The sequence below is a fragment of the Indicator indicator genome, chromosome 16 (genome assembly GCF_027791375.1).
Source record: "Indicator indicator isolate 239-I01 chromosome 16, UM_Iind_1.1, whole genome shotgun sequence".
Taxonomy (NCBI): Eukaryota; Metazoa; Chordata; class Aves; order Piciformes; family Indicatoridae; genus Indicator; species Indicator indicator.
In genome coordinates this window covers 759,117-776,835 of record NC_072025.1, presented here as the reverse complement: position 1 = coordinate 776,835, position 17,719 = coordinate 759,117, and the positions used below count along the sequence as shown (strand labels likewise).

At 61.0% G+C, this 17,719-nt stretch overlaps 2 protein-coding genes across 2 annotated transcripts; one reads left to right on the top strand and one right to left on the bottom strand.

Moving 5' to 3' along the window:
* The first annotated feature begins 481 nt into the window (after positions 1–481).
* Positions 482–6,151, top strand: SNX22 (sorting nexin 22). Its single transcript, XM_054388107.1, has 6 exons — positions 482–550; positions 4,891–4,974; positions 5,087–5,191; positions 5,280–5,374; positions 5,878–5,951; positions 6,042–6,151. The coding sequence occupies exons 1-6, from the start codon at positions 482–484 to the stop codon at positions 6,149–6,151; spliced, it is 537 nt and encodes a 178-aa protein (XP_054244082.1).
* Positions 6,152–7,530: 1,379 nt separating this feature from the next.
* On the bottom strand, positions 7,531–11,689 carry PPIB (peptidylprolyl isomerase B). The gene is made up of 5 exons (XM_054387762.1): positions 11,534–11,689; positions 10,630–10,743; positions 10,443–10,536; positions 8,148–8,332; positions 7,531–7,700 (listed from the first exon to the last, which is right to left on the bottom strand). Exons 1-5 carry the CDS (start codon positions 11,687–11,689, stop codon positions 7,578–7,580), a joined length of 672 nt encoding a protein of 223 aa, XP_054243737.1. The 3' UTR covers positions 7,531–7,577.
* Between the last annotated feature and the right edge of the window lie 6,030 nt (positions 11,690–17,719).

Genomic DNA, 17,719 nt, shown 5'->3' with positions numbered 1-17,719 from the left:
CTCCTTCCCCCATAGCAAAGGTGGTTCCTTCATCCCCTCCACCCCTGGCCCCTAAGGAGCCAGGGCAGAGCCTCTGAGGAGCTGCTTTCCCCCATGGCCGAAGGGTGGTTCCTGCTCCCAGCCCTGGATGTCACCAAAACCGATACCTCTGCCTCAAACAAGGGCAGGGGCAGCTTGTGCTGACTTCCCACTTTCCTTTCCCCTTCTCCCTGTGCCGCCGGATCCCGGCGGCACCTCCAGCCTTCTACAAATAACCCTCCCCAAACCGTGCTGGGAGCTGCAGGATACTGCCTGGGGCTGCTCCGCAGGTGGCTTTAGGGTCTCCTGCGTCAGCCTCTGGGTGCCCCGGGGCCGGGGCTGGCTCGGAGCCCGCGGGGGAGGTTACTGCAGCGCCGAGTCCCGCGGCGTCCGTTCCCGCCCCCGGCGCCGAGTCCTCCCCCGGCTCCGTGCAGCGGCAGCGGTGCCTGTCGCGACGGTGGCGATGATCGCAGTGTCCATCCCCGCGGCGGAGCCCCCGGCAGCGGCGCGCAGCCCCGACAGGGCGCACACGGTGAGGGGCGGCCGGGGGACTGCGGGGCCATGGGGGTCGTGTCCTTCTGCCCCGGGGGGTGGAGGTCCCCCAAGTGTCCCCGGGCGGGGGGGGCCCCGCCACATGCCCCCGGTGCAGAGGTCCCTTGCCTGTCCCCAAGGGGTCCCTGCTCTCTGGGGAGACCTTTAAAGGAGGTGTGTGGGGGTCCATGTCTGCCTCGGGATGTCTTCACCTCCTCCTGGGTTTGGAAGTCCCCAGGTTCCCCCCAGGGTCACCGCTTGACCCAGGGGTGGTTATTCCCTTCTGCTCCAGGCATTGGAGCTCCTCAAGTGTCCCCATGGGAGGTCTTCACCTGCCCCGGAGGTTGGAGGTCCCCAGAATCTCCCAGGGGACACCACTTCCTCGAGGTTGTGGGGGGTGTCTGTTGCCTCTTTCTGCCCCAGGGCTTGGAGGTCTCCAAGTGTCTCCCGGGAAGATGTCCACCCCTGCCCCAGGGCTTGGTGGTCCCCCCTGGTGAGAGGAAGTGGAGGTCCAAAACTACTCCCAGGCAGTTCCCACCTGCCCTGCCTGGGCTCTGTGTTTGTGTCTCCTCAGGAGACTCCCCACATGCCCCAGGAGCAGGAGGGCTCTGGTCTCAGGGGGGCCCCTCTGACCGTAGGGGCTGCCCACTACCCCGGGGAGGGTCCTTGTCTGCCCCAAGCTGCCACCATCCTTCTTGGGGCATGCTGGTCCCTGCCTGTCCCCAGGGCATCCTGCCGGGGTTGGGGGCACCCTGTGCCCTTCAAAGTGGGTGGTGGGAGAGGATGGCCCTGCTCAGGGCGTCCCCTCTGTCCCCAAGGGTAGAGGGCCCTTGCCAATCCCAGGGTGTCCCACCTGCCCCCCGGGGCTGGGAGGTTCCAGTTGTTGCAGGGGCTCTGTTGGCTCCCAGAGTTCCTATCTGTCCTGGGAGCAGGGGGGAGACAGGGGCAGGTGGGGCCCTTGGTGGGGTGGAGGTCCCTAACTGTCCTTCGGGGTCCCTGCTGGGGGAGGCAGCCTCTAGCCGAGAAGGGGACATGGAGAGGGTATTTGACCCAGGGGGTGCTGGGAGGAGGTCCCTGCCTGAGGACCCTGACTCTTGAATTAGTGGGAGGGTGAGGGAGGGATGTGGAAAAGGGTAGGGGGTGTGGAGGTGGTGTCCCTGTCTGCCCCCAGAGTCCCAGCTGTCCCCAGGTAACCCCCATCAGTCTCCACACACTCCAGGGACCAAAGCTGTCCCCAGGACAATCCACACCTGCCCTGGGGGCTGAGGGTGGGGGAGTTGCTGCCTGTCCCGAGGAGGGAAGGGTCCCCAGCTGGCCCCAGGGCTCCCTGCCTGCCCCCAGGGTGCCCACTCCTAGGGAGGGCTGGGGGTGGGGTCAGGAGAAGGGTTTGGGGGTGGTCCTCTCTCCAAGAGCTTCATCTGCCCCAGGGAAGGGCAATCTGTCTCTCTCTGCCCTGGAGCCTGGAGGCCCCCATGTGCCCCCCTGGTGTCCCTACAAACCCTAGCAGGGGGGTTGAAGGGCTCTGCCTGCCCCAGGGGGTCCCATCTGCTCCTGCTGTTCTGTCTGCTCCCAAGGTGACCCCCACAGAAGCAGGGGGGGGGGGGGGGGAAGTTGGTCCCTGCCTGTCCTGGAGGTTGGGGATCTCTTAACTGTCCTGGAGAGTGTTGCGGTAGGGGTTGTTGGGCGTGCTCTCCAGGTTGTGGCCCTGTATGAGTGAGGTGAGACTGGGGAGGTGAGATGAGGCTGGAGAGGTGTGAGATGTGGCTGGGGAGGTGTGAGATGAGGCTGCGGAGTGTGAGATGTGGCTGGGGAGGTGTGAGATGAGGCTGCGGAGTGTGAGATGAGGCTGGGGAGTGTGAGATGTGGCTGGGGAGGTGTGAGATGAGGCTGGGGAGTGTGAGATGAGGCTGGAGAGGTGTGAGATGTGGCTGGGGAGGTGTGAGATGAGGCTGCGGAGTGTGAGATGAGGCTGGGGAGTGTGAGATGAGGCTGGAGAGTGTGAGATGTGGCTGGGGAGTGTGAGCTGAGGCTGGGGAGTGTGAGATGAGGCTGGGGAGTGTGAGATGTGGCTCGGGAATGTGAGATGAGGCTGGGGAGGTGTGAGATGAGGCTGGGGAGTGTGAGATGAGGCTGGGGAGTGTGAGATGAGGCTGGGGAGTGTGAGATGAGGCTGGGGAGTGTGAGATGTGGCTCGGGAATGTGAGATGTGGCTGGGGAGTGTGAGATGAGGCTGGGGAGTGTGAGATGAGGCTAGTGAGGTGGAAGCTGAGGCTGGGGAGGTGTGAGATGAGGCTGGAGAGTGTGAGATGTGGCTGGGGAGGTGTGAGATGAGGCTGGGGAGGTGTGAGATGAGGCTGGGGAGTGTGAGATGTGGCTCGGGAATGTGAGATGAGGCTGGGGAGGTGTGAGATGAGGCTGGGGAGTGTGAGATGAGGCTGGAGAGGTGTGAGATGTGGCTGGAGAGGTGTGAGATGTGGCTGGAGAGGTGTGAGATGAGGCTGGAGAGTGTGAGATGAGGCTGGGGAGTGTGAGATGAGGCTGGAGAGTGTGAGATGTGGCTGGGGAGTGTGAGATGAGGCTGGGGAGTGTGAGATGTGGCTGGGGAGGTGTGAGATGAGGCTGGAGAGTGTGAGATGTGGCTGAAGAGTGTGAGATGAGGCTCGGGAATGTGAGATGAGGCTGGGGAGCGTGAGATGAGGCTGGAGAGTGTGAGATGAGGCTCGGGAATGTGAGATGAAGCTGGGGAGTGTGAGATGAGGCTGGGGAGTGAGATGTGGCTGGAGAGGTGGTAGCTGAGGCTGGGGTGGTGTGAGATGAGGCTGGGGAGTGTGAGATGAGGCTGGGGAGTGTGAGATGAGGCTGGGGAGGTGTGAGATGAGGCTGGGGAGTGTGAGATGAGGCTGGGGAGTGTGAGATGAGGCTGGGGAGGTGTGAGATGAGGCTGGGGAGTGTGAGATGAGGCTGGGGAGGTGTGAGATGAGGCTGGAGAGTGTGAGATGAGGCTGGGGAGTGTGAGATGAGGCTCGGGAATGTGAGATGAAGCTGGGGAGTGTGAGATGAGGCTGGGGAGTGAGATGTGGCTGGAGAGGTGGTAGCTGAGGCTGGGGAGGTGTGAGATGAGGCTGGGGAGTGTGAGATGAGGCTGGGGAGTGTGAGATGTGGCTCGGGAATGTGAGATGAGGCTGGGGAGGTGTGAGATGAGGCTGGGGAGTGTGAGATGAGGCTGGAGAGGTGTGAGATGTGGCTGGAGAGGTGTGAGATGTGGCTGGAGAGGTGTGAGATGAGGCTGGAGAGTGTGAGATGAGGCTGGAGAGTGTGAGATGTGGCTGAAGAGTGTGAGATGAGGCTGGGGAGTGTGAGATGTGGCTGAAGAGTGTGAGATGAGGCTCGGGAATGTGAGATGAGGCTGGGGAGCGTGAGATGAGGCTGGGGAGTGTGAGATGAGGCTGGAGAGTGTGAGATGAGGCTCGGGAATGTGAGATGAAGCTGGGGAGTGTGAGATGAGGCTGGGGAGTGAGATGTGGCAGGAGAGGTGGTAGCTGAGGCTGGGGAGGTGTGAGATGAGGCTGGGGAGTGTGAGATGAGGCTGGGGAGGTGTGAGATGAGGCTGGGGAGTGTGAGATGAGGCTGGAGAGTGTGAGATGAGGCTGGGGAGTGTGAGATGAGGCTAGAGAGAGTGTGAGATGTGGCTGGGGAGGTGTGAGATGAGGCTGGAGAGTGTGAGGTGAGGCTGGAGAGTGTGAGATGAGGCTGGGGAGTGTGAGGTGAGGCTGGAGAGTGTGAGATGAGGCTGGGGAGTGTGAGGTGAGGCTGGGGAGTGTGAGATGAGGCTGGGGAGGTGTGAGATGAGGCTGGAGAGTGTGAGATGAGGCTGGGGAGGTGTGAGATGAGGCTGGAGAGTGTGAGATGAGGCTGGGGAGTGTGAGGTGAGGCTGGGGAGTGTGAGATGAGGCTGGGGAGTGTGAGATGAGGCTGGGGAGGTGTGAGATGAGGCTGGAGAGTGTGAGATGAGGCTGGGGAGTGTGAGATGAGGCTGGGGAGTGTGAGGTGAGGCTGGGGAGGTGTGAGATGAGGCTGGGGAGTGTGAGATGAGGCTGGGGAGTGTGAGGTGAGGCTGGGGAGTGTGAGGTGAGGCTGGAGAGTGTGAGATGAGGCTGGAGAGTGTGAGATGAGGCTGGAGAGTGTGAGATGAGGCTGGGCAGCGTGAGATGAGGCTGGGGAGCGTGAGATGAGGCTGGAGAGGTGTGAGATGAGGCTGGGAACTGTGAGATGAGGCTGGAGAGTGTGAGATGAGGCTGGTGAGGTGGAAGCTGAGGCTGCTGCGGCGGCTGCCCGGTGCAGGTGTTCCGTGTGGAGGTGCAGTGCGGGGGCCGCCGGCACACGGTGCTGAAGCGCTACAGCGAGTTCCAGGCTCTGCACAAGCAGGTGAGGCCCTGGCACCGTGGTGGGCTGGGGGCATGGGGAGGGCACACCAGCCCCTGGGCACACCCTCTGTGCTCTGGGATGTGCCCCCCTCAACCCCACGCTCCCCACCCAGATCAAGAAGCTCTGCAAGGTCCCTGCCTTCCCTCCACGCCGCATCCCCAACTGGATGCCCAAGGCCCTGGAGCAGCGCCGGCAGGGCCTGGAGCTCTACATCCGAGTAAGGCCCTGGCCAGAGCTGGCTGTGGGGGGGAGGGATGGCAGTTTTGGGGGGTGCTGACCCCAGCCAAGCCCTGGGTGCATGGCAGGGGATCCTGTACCACAACAAGGAGCTGCCCCAGGATGTGCTGGACTTCCTGAAGCTGCACTGCTGCCAGCAGGACCCCAAGGCCAGCAGCCCCCCGTGAGTAGAGCAGGGCAGCCCTCATGGGGTTGGCCCCCTCAGAATGGGTTGGGTGGGAAGGGACCCCACACCTCACCCAGCTCCAACCCCTGCCATGGGCAGGGACACCTCCCACCTGCCCAGGCTGCTCAAGGCCTCATCCAGCCTGGCCTTCAGCACCTCCAGGCAGGGGACAGACACAGCTTCTCTGGGCAACTTGTGCCAGTCTCTCTCCACCCTCACTGCCAACAATTTCTTCCTCCTCTCCAGTCTCCATCTCCCCTCTCCCACCTCAAAGCCATTGTCCCTCGGCCTGGCACTCCCATTCCTTCTGAAAAGTGCCTCCCCAGCTCTCCTGTAGCCCTTCAGGTCCTGGAAGGCTGCTCTGAGGTCTCACCCCTGTTACCATCCCCAGGAAGTGGAGCTGGGGACAGCAGCAACAAGCAGGGTGCAGGCACCTGGCTGGGACTCCCAGGGCCAGCAGGACACTTGCCCGGGCCCTGACATCCCCTCTACCCCCGCAGTGCCAGCTGCCTGCCCTCCCAGCGCCCTGTCATCGGCTTCTGCTCCGATCCCTACACGCAGGCACCGGGCACGGGTAAGGAGCAGGCCCGGGAGTGCCCCCAATCTCCAGGGGACTAAGCTCTGCTCCGAGCCCCTCCTCAGGCTGTGCCTCCTCTCCTCGCAGCGCTGCTCCCGGACACGGTGCTCAGAGGGGTGCTGCAGGGCCTCTACACCCCCGGCCCGGTCGCGCCCCCAGCTGCCGGCCCCCGGCAGCAGGCAGGGCTGCGGTGGTGAGCGGCCAGGCAGCAGGGAGGAGCCAGGGAAGAATCGCTGCTTCCCGCGGGATGGAGCAGGGAAACGCCGGCCGAGAAGCCACAGCTGCTCACCCACCACCCCTGCAAGCGCCTTCTGCAGCTCTGCTGTCCCAGGGCTGTGGTGGGAGCTGCTGGAGCCCAAACCCCGCGGGAAAACCTCCCAGCACCTGGGCTTCAGTGCAATAAATCACTCGGGCTTGGCCTGTGCAGTGGAGTGCAGCACACAGCCCCCATGCCGAGGGCACCACTCACCCCTGGGCAGGGGTCACCCCTGGCACGGGGAGCCATACCCTCATGGATGACACAGAGTGGCTCAACTGCACCCTCAGCAACCTGCAGGTGACACCAAGCTGTGCAGAGAAGGTGCCACACCCGAGGGACAGGCTCCATCCAGAGGGACCAGGACAAGCTGAAGAAGGGAGCCCAGGTGAACTCCAGGTTCAACAAGATGAAGTGCAAAGTCTTGCACCTGGGTCTGGCCAGCCCCTGCTATCAACCCAGGCTGGGGATGCAGCCCTGAGGACTTGGGGGTGCAAAGCTGGGGATGAGCTGGCACCAAGCACTGCCAAGCCCAGAGCCAGTCTTGTCCTAGGCTGGTCCCCAGCACTCTGGGCAGCAGGGGCAGGGAGGGGATTCTGCCTCTTTGCTGTGCTCTGCTGAGACTTCCCCTGCAGTACTGGGGCAGCTCTGGAGCCCTCAGCACAGACAGGGACCTGCTGGAGCAGGGCCAGAGGAGGCCACAGCAATGCTGGCAGGGCTGGAAGGACTCTGCTGTGAGGCCAAGCTGGGAGGGTTGAGGTGGTTCAGCCTGGAAAAGGCTCCAGGGAGACCTTGTGGTGGCCTTTGAGTGCTTCAAGGGTGATCAGAGAGCTGGGGACAGAGTTTGAGCAGGGCCTGTGGTGCCAGGCCAAGGGGGGATGGTTTGAACTGGAAGAGGGAGACTCAGATTGGAGAGGAGGAAGAAATGTTTGCCCCTGAGGGTGCCGAGAGCCTGGCCCAGGCTGCCCAGAGAGGTGGGAGCTGCTCCATGGCTGGCACCATTGCAGGTCAAGTTGTTTGTGGCTGCAGTTGGGGATGTCCCTGCTGGCTGGGGGTGGGCTGGATGACCTTCAAAGGTGCCTTCCACCAACCTGAAGCCCTTGATGAAGCCCAGGGCCAGTTGTGGCAGCTCCTGGTGCCGGGGCTGAGGAGAGGCAGCAGAGGCCCTTTACAAAAGGCATTGGTCTCCTTTATTGGTGCCTGTGCTCCGTACAAAAGGCAGGGGCAGCGCAGCCAGGCCCCCTCCTGCCGCCACCCCCATGCCAGCAGGTTGGTCGTGGGGCACAGGGGCTCCGCTGCTGCCTCCCCTCCCCCCCCAGGCTGCCAGGGGGGCAGCGTCGTGCCTGCGGTGCCAGGCCCCGGGGAGGTCACTCCTTGGCGATGGCGAAAGGCTTCTCCACCTCGATGGTGCCACAGTCGGTGACAGTGACGTCCTTCAGGGGCTTGTCCCTGCTGTCTGTCTTGGTGCTCTCCACCTTCCGCACCACCTCCTGCCGAGTGCCCAGGGGGAGGGCAGGGACTGCTCAGCACTGCCTGCAGCCTGCTCACCACCCCACTCAGCACCGCCCAGCACCACCTGCAGCCTGCTCAGCACCCTGCTCAGCACCACCCAGCAGTGCCTGCAGGCTGCTCAGCACCCTGCTCAGCACGCAGCTCATCCCCCCCCAGCTCAGCACCCCCTCAGCCCCCAGCTCATTCCCTTGCTCAGCACCACCCAGTGGTGCCTGCAGGCTGTTCAGCCCCCTGCTCAGCACGCAGCTCATCAGCCCGTTCATCAGCCAGCTCAGCATCTTGCTCAGTAACCCCTCACCACCCAGCTCAGCACCCCCTCAGACCCCAGCTCAGCCCCTCCCTCAGCACCCTGCTCAGCCCCCAGCTCAGCCCCTTGCTGAGCACCCCGCTCAGGCCCCCCGCCCATCCCCCTGCAGATGCCTCACCATGCCCTCCAGCACTTTGCCGAACACCACGTGCTTGCCGTCCAGCCAGGGGGTCTTGACGGTGGTGATGAAGAACTGGGAGCCGTTGGTGTCCTTGCCGGCATTGGCCATGCTGACCCAGCCCGGGCCGTAGTGCTTCAGCTTGAAGTTCTCATCCGGGAACCGGTCCCCGTAGATGCTCTTGCCTGGAAGGCAGGGAGGAAAAAGTCTGGAGACTGAGGGCTGACTTAATTCATGTGGACAAAGATGTGCAGGGTGAGTGCCCAGAGGCTGGAGCCAGGCTCTGCTGGGTGATGCCCAATGACAGCACAAGGGGCAGTGGTGGAAGCTGAGGCAGAGGAAGTTCCATGGAAACAGGAGGGAAAATCTTTTCCCTGTGAGGGTGACAGAACCCTGGAGCAGGCTGCCCAAGGGGGGTTGTGGAGATACTAAAACCCTGCCTGGATGAGTCCCTGTGTGCCCTGCCCTAGGTGACCCTGCTCTGGCAAGGGGCTTGGACTGGATGGTCTCCAGAGGTCCCTTCCAGCCCCTGACATTATAGAATCACAGAACTGTCAGGGTTGGAAGGGACCCCAAGGCTCATCCAGTTCCAACCCCCTGCCATGGGCAGGGACACCTCACACCACAGCAGGTTGCTCACAGCCACATCCAGCCTGGCTGCAAAAACCTCCAGGGATGAGGCTTCCACCACCTCCCTGGGCAACCTCTGCCAGTCTCTCACCACCCTCATGGGGAAGAACTTCTTCCTAACATCCAATCTCAATCTCCTCACTTCTAGTATTGCTCCATCCACCCCTAGTCCTATCACTCCCTCACACCCTCAAAAGTTCCTCCCCAGCTTTCTTGCAGCCCCCCCAAGATCCTGAAAGGCCACCAGAAGGTCTCTTGGGAGCCTTCTCCTCTCCACACTGCACAACCCCAACTCTCTCAGGCTGTCTCCAGAACAGAGCAGCTCCAGCCCTCTGCTCCTCCTCGTGGCCCTTCTCTGGACACCTTCCAGCCCCTCCAGAGCCTTCGTGGAACAGAGGCTCCAGAACTGGACCCAGAGCTCCAGGTGTGGTCTGAGCAGAGTGGAGCAGAGGGGGAGAATCCCCTCCCTGGCCCTGCTGGCCACACTTCTCTGGATGCAGCCCAGGCTCTGCTTGGCTCTCTGGGCACAAGTGCTCACTGCTGGCTCCTGCTGAGCTTCTCCTCCACCAGCACCCCAAGGCCTTTTCTCCAGAGCTGCTCTCAGCTTCTGTAACATCCTATGACTGTGATAAGGCCAAACTGCTCTCAGGGAAACACAGCAGGTGTTGGTGCTGGCTCTCTCCACAGGCAGGGGGTGAATAAGCACCGTCAGAGTGGAGACTCCACAAGCTATAAGCTACCTGCTACTGGGGGGAGCTAAAAGCCCCCTCCCACCCCGAGCTGGGCAGGAGGCTGTGAGAGCAGACCTGGTACAGCTGAAGAGCCCCAATCCCAATGGCAGTGTCATGAAGGGCAGAAGCATTTGCTGCTAGAAGGTCTGAACTTGGCTGCCAGGACAGCAGCAAGCATGTCTGCAGAGTGAAGTTCTGCTAGGGAGGAGCTCCAGGTCCTCCCGGGGCATATGGCAGGCACTGAGCGGGGCTGGAGTGTGCCCAGAGAAGGGCAATGAAACTGGGGAAGGGTCTGGAGAAGAGGGCTGGGGAGGAGTAGCTAAGGGAGATGGGGGTGTTTGGCGTGGAGAAGAGGCTGAAAGGAGACCTCATTGCTCTCTACAGCTCCCTGGGAGGAGAATGGAGCCAGGGTTTGTCTCTTCTTCCAAGGAACAAGTGATAGGAGGAGAGAAAATGACCTCAAGGTGCCCCACGGGAAGTTTAGGTTGGACAGAAGGAACAATTTCTTCCCCCAAAAGGGCTGTCCAAGGCGTGGAACAGGCTCCCCAGGGCAGTGGTGGAGTCCCCACTCCTGAAGGGGTTTAAAAGAGGCAGAGATGTGGTGCTGAAGGACACAGTTTACTACCAGAGTTGGCAGAACTACAGAGTGGTCGGACCTCATGATCTGAAAGGTCTCTTCCAACCGAAGCAATGTTTTGATTCTGTGATTCAGGTACCAGCCAGCCAAGCCTGACCGCACTCAGTCCTCCCCAGCACCAAGCTCTGCTCTGAGGCCAGGTCTCTGTGTGCCCTCTCACGCTTGCTTGTTCTCACTGTGGCACCATGCTCCAGTTGCAGTGGTCCCCAGGACAAGTCAGCAGCAGGCTGGCAGCATGGTGACTACCCTCACTTGAAGAGAGCAGCTGGGTCCTCAAGCTGGTGTGGACCAAGTTACCTCCAGTGCCATCACCACGAGTGAAGTCTCCTCCTTGGATCATGAAGTCCTTGATCACGCGGTGGAATTTGCTGCCCTTGAAGCCAAATCCTTTCTGGGATTGGGGGTGGAGAACACAGAGTGAGGCAAAAGGACAAGACCAGAGCTCCCTCCACCCAGCTCTGCCTCAGGGCAGCCAGCCCCTCACCTCTCCAGTGGCCAATGCCATGAAGTTCTCCACTGTCTTCGGCACTGTCTTGCCAAAGAGCCCAATGACCACACGGCCCACGTCCTCCTCACCGATCCGCAGGTCGAAGAACACCTTTTGGGGGGAGAGATAGCTGAGGGGGGCATTCATGAGAGCCAACATCACCCATTCCCTTCAATCTTCCCAAGTCCAGCCAGGCCTAACTTCCCTGGATCAGGCCTCTTCCACCTCTCCAGCTGCTCCCTCATCTCCCCAAAGTAAGTCCCAGCTGCGAGGCACCCCTCACCCCAGGTCTCCCCAAACCCCATCTGGCTTCCTCTCACCCCAGACCCCCCTCATCCCAAGCCTTCACCCTAGGCCCACCTCTCTCCCCCCCTGCAGGACCCCTCAACCCGGGCTCCCCTCATGCCAGGCCTATATTTCAGGCCCCGCTCACCCCAGGTGCAGCTCCCACCACATTCGAGCCCTGTCCTTCCCCAACCCCATCTGGGCCCCCCTCACCCCGCGCCTTCAACCCAGGCCTCCGCTGCCCCAGAGGTGTTCTCCTCACCGCCGGCACACTCCAAACCGCATCCGAGCTCTGCCCCACCCCCAGGCTTTACCCTGGGGCCCTCCTGCCCCATCCAGACACCCCCATTCCAAGCCTCCGCCTCACTCCCAGGCCTCCCTCGTCCCATCCGGGCCCGCCTCATCCCAGGCCCTCCCCTCATCCAAGGCCTTCAGCCTCGGTCTCCCTCGTCCCATCCGGGCACTTTTCAGCCTCGATCTCCCTCGTCCCACCCAAGCCCCGCTCCCCGCGGACTGCTCCCGGCCTCAGACGGCATTCCCGCTCCTTCACTCCAGTCCTCCCCCCGCCTCAGCCAGACCACACGCCCAGGCCTTTGCCGCCGCATTCTATCCCGACCTTGGCGGTGACCTTGGGTCCCTTCTTGCGCTCGTCGGCCCGCGACGCGGCGGGCAGCAGGAGCAAGAGAGCAGCGCCCAGCGCCGCCGCCGCCACCAGCACCTTCATCCTCCGCCGCTCGCAGCCCGGCCACAGCGCTCGCCGCACCGCCTGCATCCGGCCCCGCCCGCCGCCGCCGCCCCCCGCCGCGCAGTGGTACGCGCCGCACCGCCCTCCCGGCCCCGCCTGCCGCCGCCGCCCCGGGCGCGACCAACGCGCTCCGGGAGCAGGGGGAGAAGGCCGCGGCGGGGGCGGTGCCAGCGGCGGGCGCCGGACGGCTGCCACGTTGCCCTCGCTCGGCCAGCCGCCGTCAATCAAGGGGGGGCTGCTGCGTTGTGATTGGCTTCCGAGGGTGTGGGGGCGGTGCGGGCGCGTGCTGGTGGCGGGAGGCGGCCGAGGGGCGGCGGGGCTGCGGTCCCCATCAGCAGACAGGGCACAGGGAACGGTGCCGCTCGGGGCCTGCCCTGCTCCGGGCCCGGGGGCGAGGAGGGCACGGCAGTGCCCTCGGTACCGCCCTTCCCGCTCGCGCTGCGAGGATGGAGCCTCTTTCCGAGGCTCCCTTCCCCGGGAGGGGACAGCGGAGAGAGGTGCTGCTGGCGCTTGGCCTCCTCTCCTCTTGCCTGGGCATGGCAGCGGCGTGGGCGAGGCTGTGTGAAATGGTCACGAAACAAACCCCAGAGTTTGGGTTGCAAGAGAGCTTTAAGAGAGGGAGTTCAAACCGTTGCCCCAGCACTGCCAGCTCATCTCTAAGCCACTTCCCTCAGCACCACATCTCCATGGCTTCGAAACTGCTCCAGGGATGGGGATGGGATGAGCCTGGGCCAGTCCTTGACAGTGCTTTTGGGGAAGAAATTGTTCCTCATGGCCAACCTGAGCCTGCCCAGGTGCAACTTGAGGCCATTTCCCCTCCTATCACTTGTTCCTCCTCTCAGGGAGCTGTAGAGAGCAAGGAGGTCTCCCCTCAACCTCCTCCACACTAAACACCCCCAGGTCCCTCAGCTGCTCCTCCCCAGCCCTCTTCTCCAGACCTTTCCTCAGCTTCATTGTCCTTCTCTGGACCTGCTCCAGCCCTCAATGTTCTTGTAGTTAGGAACTCAAACCCAAAATGGATCTCAGTGTTTCTTTGCCTGGCATCCAAACCTCTACAGAAACCTCCTGGGGCAGACTCCTGCCTCTAGGGCCAGGCAAAGAAAGCAAGCTCGAGGTTTCTCTTCCTTCTTAGAGCACAAGTGTCCCAAGATTAATTTTTGGGGAGTGGGAAATGAAAAGCCTATGCTTAAAAAATACTCTTTTTAAGGTGAGAATGTGAAAAGAGGAGTCCCAGCATGAATCCCAGCACCAAGCAGTTTCTCCATTCCATGCAAGGTCCTGGTGAGTGAACAGGGGAAGGCAGTTCTTGAGGCATCAGTGGCTGGGGGCTGTGTCTCCACCACCTTCCTCTGATGGTTCCTTCATCTGGAGCTGAAACCCCTCTGCTGGGGGAAGGGACACTTTATGCCTACAGCAGCAGCAGCTGCAGTTGTGTTTTGGGGTGGTTCACATCTTTGTGTTCCAGGCAGTCTGTGGTTTAGCCATTCTGCTATGCAGGGTGCTTGAGGTGGGAACATACAAAAGACCAGGGAGAAATTCATAGAATCATAGAATCAAGAAGGTTGGAAGAGACCTCAAGGATCATCGAGTCCAACCTGTCACCCTACACCTCATGACTATCTAAACCATGGCACCAAGTGCCACGTCCAATCCCCTCTTGAACACCTCTAGGGATGGTGACTCCACCACCTCCCTGGGCAGCACATTCCAATGGCCAACCACTCTCTCTGTGAAGAACTTTCTGCTCACCTCCAGCCTAAACCTCCCCTGGTGCAGCTTGACACTGTGTCCTCTTGTTCTGCTGCTGGTTGCCTGGGAGAAGAGACCAAACCCCTCCTGGCTACAACCTCCCTTCAGGTAGTTGTAGACAGCAATGAGGTCTCCCCTGAGCCTCCTCTTCTCCAGGCTAAACAGTCCCAGCTCCCTCAGCCTCTCCTCATAGGGCTTGTGCTCAAGGCCTCTCACCAGCCTCGTTGCCCTTCTCTGGACATGCTCCAGCAATTCAGAACTGGACACAGTACTCAAGGTGTGGCCTAACCAGTGCTGTGTACAGGGGTACAATGACCTCCCTGCTCCTGCTGGCCACACTATGCCTGATGCAGGCCAGGATGCCATTGGCTCTCTTGGCCACCTTGGCCTCCATGCAGGCTTGTAGGGATAGGCTGAGAGGGAATGGATTGAAGCTTGAGGAGGGTAGATTGAGACTGGAGATGAGGAAGAAATTCTTGGCAGTGAGGGTGGGGAGACACTGGAATGGACATTGTCCCTGGGAGACCCATCCACATGCCAGCACCCTGCCTGTCGCCACTGTCCCCAGCTCCACTTTTTGGGAACCTTAACAGGGAAGAGGTGGAGGTGTTGAAAGCCAGGTTGGATGGTGGGCTGGTGGGAGGTGTCCCTGCCCATGGCAGAGGGTTGGAACTGGATGACCTTTGGGGTCCCTTCCACCCCAACCTATTCTGTGAATCTATGCCTTAGCCAAGCCCTGCGGAGCTGAGCCATCCATGGCTGCAAAGCACCAAGTGATGAGGAGGTCCTGTGGGATCACACACTTTGCATGGTCCCTCCATAGGAGGGCTCAGAGCTGTGTGCACGAAAGGAGAGCCCAGAGCTGCGTGAAGGAGAGGGGGACTCAGAGCTGCGTGCAGGAGAGGAAGGCTCCCAAGAGAGTCAGACAGGAGCAGAGGATAATCACGAGCACGGCGACCCGGAGAGGTAACAAACGCCTCTGTTCCTAGAGAACAATGCAGCAGTGCAATGTTTTATTGAAAAAAAAAATAAAATCATCATCATCATCATCATCATCATCATCTCACTTGATACCTCAGAAGACTGCATGGCCCCGCTGCCGACCCACGCCACGGGACAGCCACGCCGGCCGGGCCAGCACAGCGCCGGCTGCCCCCCGCCCCGCAGCCCCGCGGCGCTCCCGGCGTGGTTTGCACTAGAGGAGAGGTGACCCAGGTCAGCTTTAATGCCCTGCATCGTGCCACAGCACGGCTGGCCCCGTCTGGCTCGTGTGTCCCGGGCACCCCGAGGCTCCCCGGGGACAGCAGAGCTCCCTCAAGCACCAGACTTGCTGTTCACCTGCTTTTGGTCGTTTTAAAGTTAAAGCCACCTCACATCTTCCCCCCATCCCCCCGTTTTTTTTTTTTTTTGTTTGTTTTTTTTTTTTTTTTTTTGTTCTTTCTTTTGTGTTGCAGAGTCCCAACGTCCGATTCCAGCACAAGAGGGCTCGGTACAAGTGAGCATTCCCTGCATGCTATGGGGGCCAGACCTCCCCTCCCAACACATCACCGCGGGATTAAAACCACATCGGATCTCCAGAGAGAAAGAGAACGAGAGAGCGGTGGTGATGACCCTGAAAACGAGCTTCCAACCCAACCCCCTTTAAAAACAAGGTCAAGGAAGTTTCTAAACGATCAAATACATTCACTTAAAAAAAAAACCAAACCAAAACAAAACAAAACCAAAAAAGAACAAAAACATTTAAGAACAACGAAACCTGTTGAGATGGCCCCGTGCGCCCCCCGCCCTCCCTCGCCCTGCACATACTCGCTTAGGCTGCGACTGCAGCTGCCCCTCCGGCAGAGGCAGCCGGGAATGACCAAACGCGGCAGGAGATGCAGAAGGAATCGAGTTCTGGTGACAGGCACTTAGTGGGGGCTCGGGAGGGCAGCAACAGAAGGGGCTGAGGGGCCGACTCTGCCTGCAGCGGGCAGGACCACTCCTAGGGGAGCGCCTGAGCCCTTTTCCTCCCCCTCCCAACACACCAAACTGTGGTTTCCTATAGCAGAGAGGGAGACGACCGCCTGCGACAGAGACCCCGGGCCAGGCTTCTGAGAGCCGCGGGCAGTGGAGGAGCTTGGAAAGAGAAGGGTGGAACACGGCCACTGTCCCTGTGCGGGCAGGTGCCCCAGCCCGCGGAGCGGCTTGGGGAGGCTTTGCAGAAGGGGCGGCAGGGAGCGGCGGGTCCCGGCGGGCTCCGTGCTGCCAGCCGCGTCCGGCGGGATAAGGCATGGAGAGAACGCGGCCGAGAGGAGCCCTGAGGGCATCCCGGCCTGGGGGCGAGGTTTTGCTGCCCCAGCACCGCACCGGCGTCTGCCGGCTTTAGGGATGCGCCGAGAGCGAGCCCAGAAGCCTCCTGCCATGGGATAATCTTCTGCCCTCTAAGCCTGCTCCTGCCCAGCCAGGGGAACCAAACCTCCTGGGAGTGCTGCTCCACATGCTTCAAGCTACACAGATCATCCTTCCAAACTACCGCAGACAACGAGATCCAGTCTCTGCCTTGCCTTGCAGGGACTGCAGACAACGAGATCCAGTCTCTGCCTTGCCTTGCAGGGACTGCAGATGAGATCCAGCCTCTGCCTTTCCTTGCAGGGACTGCAGACAATGAGATCCAGTCTCTGCTTTGCCTTGCAGAGGTTCTGGGGATGAGCCACGCCAAGCAAAGTCTCCTGAGTGAACAATCCCAGCCTGGCCAGGTGTCAAAGGGGGTAAGACAAGGTACAAGGAACCTATCTGCATCCTCCCCCAAAGCTGCTGGAGTTCTCCCACAGCCCTGCCACGTTTTGGGCAGCCCTTGGCCTCCTCCTAGTTTGGAAAGGCTGCAGCAGCAGCAGGGTGCAAGATCTTCTGTGCCCACCCCTGTGCCAAGCCCCCTGAGCCCTCTGCTAGCTCCTGCTTTGGCTGGGGCATGGTGTGTGGGCGCCATGGCTTCCCCTGTGGGGCAGGATGGTGACGCACGGAGGCAGAGAGGATGTGAAGGCTTACCCCAGGCAGTCCTGTCTGACCATCTGGAGATGAAATCAGAGTTAAGGCAGTGAAGTATCCTCTCCCCTGCTGAGGAAGCTTCCCTCCTGCCAATGCTTTCTAACAGAGGCTTCACAACCACCCCACTGCAGGGGCCTGGTTGCCCAACACCCAGCAACACCTTGGCCTTGGCAGACCTCCCAGCGCCCTCACTCCAGGATCTATCTCTCCAGGCAGCCTGGCAGAGCTGGCACTGCTCCCTCCTGCCAGTGCCCAGCTAGGGCCTGGTGTCCCCCGCTGGCAGGGGTGGGCATGGTGTGGGTGGGGGACATTCACTAGCAGCTAGGGGAGGCTGGCTGGCAATTCAAGTATGCTTCCCTCGGGGCACCCAGGCTGGCAGGAGGGGCAGGGAGATGCTCTCCAGATCCCCACTGCAGGGCACTCCTCTGCACCCCGCTGTGCCTGCCAGATGGGTGCCCCCCCCCAGCAGCACTTTCTGGCCACGACCTGCAGCTGTAAATGCTAAAAAGGGATTAAAAGTGCAACGACTTCAGCTTCTGGCAGACAATCCACACTGCTCTGGGCCTGTCAGAGGAGGGAGGTGCCAAGGGAGCCCCAGGTACAGAAAACAAAAAACAAAAACCCCAACGGAAAAAGAACCCTAACTGGAACAGTAGATTGCAAATGTCTCACAGCTTGCACCTTGCAGTGGCCCTCTTCCCAAGGAGCCCCAGAGGGAACCTGCAGCAGCCAGGCCCTGCTCCCACGCCACCCTCCTGCCCCTCCTGGCAGCCACCGGAGCCTGCCATGAGATTTCTTCGCATGGGTAAGGAGGGAGGAGGAGGAGGAGAGAGCAGAGCAGAGAGCGGGGGCAGGGCGGTGAGCAGGAACTAAGCACAGTCCTCAGGTTTGTGTGAATGAACAATGCCTTCACCGTAAACAAGGGGAAGGAGGGGGTCAGCCAGCCAGCCCCCCCCCCCGGGTGACCAAGACCTGAGCCAGCCACAGTCCTGGTCCCAAAAGGAGCTTCAGGCTTGGAGTTGAACGAGGGAGACCATTCGGCAGATCCACCCCAGAGTGGTTTGTTTTGGAACGTTTTCTTCTGTTTTTGGTTTAAAATGTCACTGTTTGTTTTTTTCTCTTTTTTTAACTTTTTTTTTTCTTTTCTCCTTTTTTTTTTTCCTCCTCTCTCTTCCTCCTCTACCTCTTTTTCCTCCTCCTCCCCCCTTAAAGAGAAGCCCCTTCCAGTGAGACAGGGCAGGAGCTGCAGGCGTGATGGTTCCTGCAAGGCCCAGGAGGCACCGG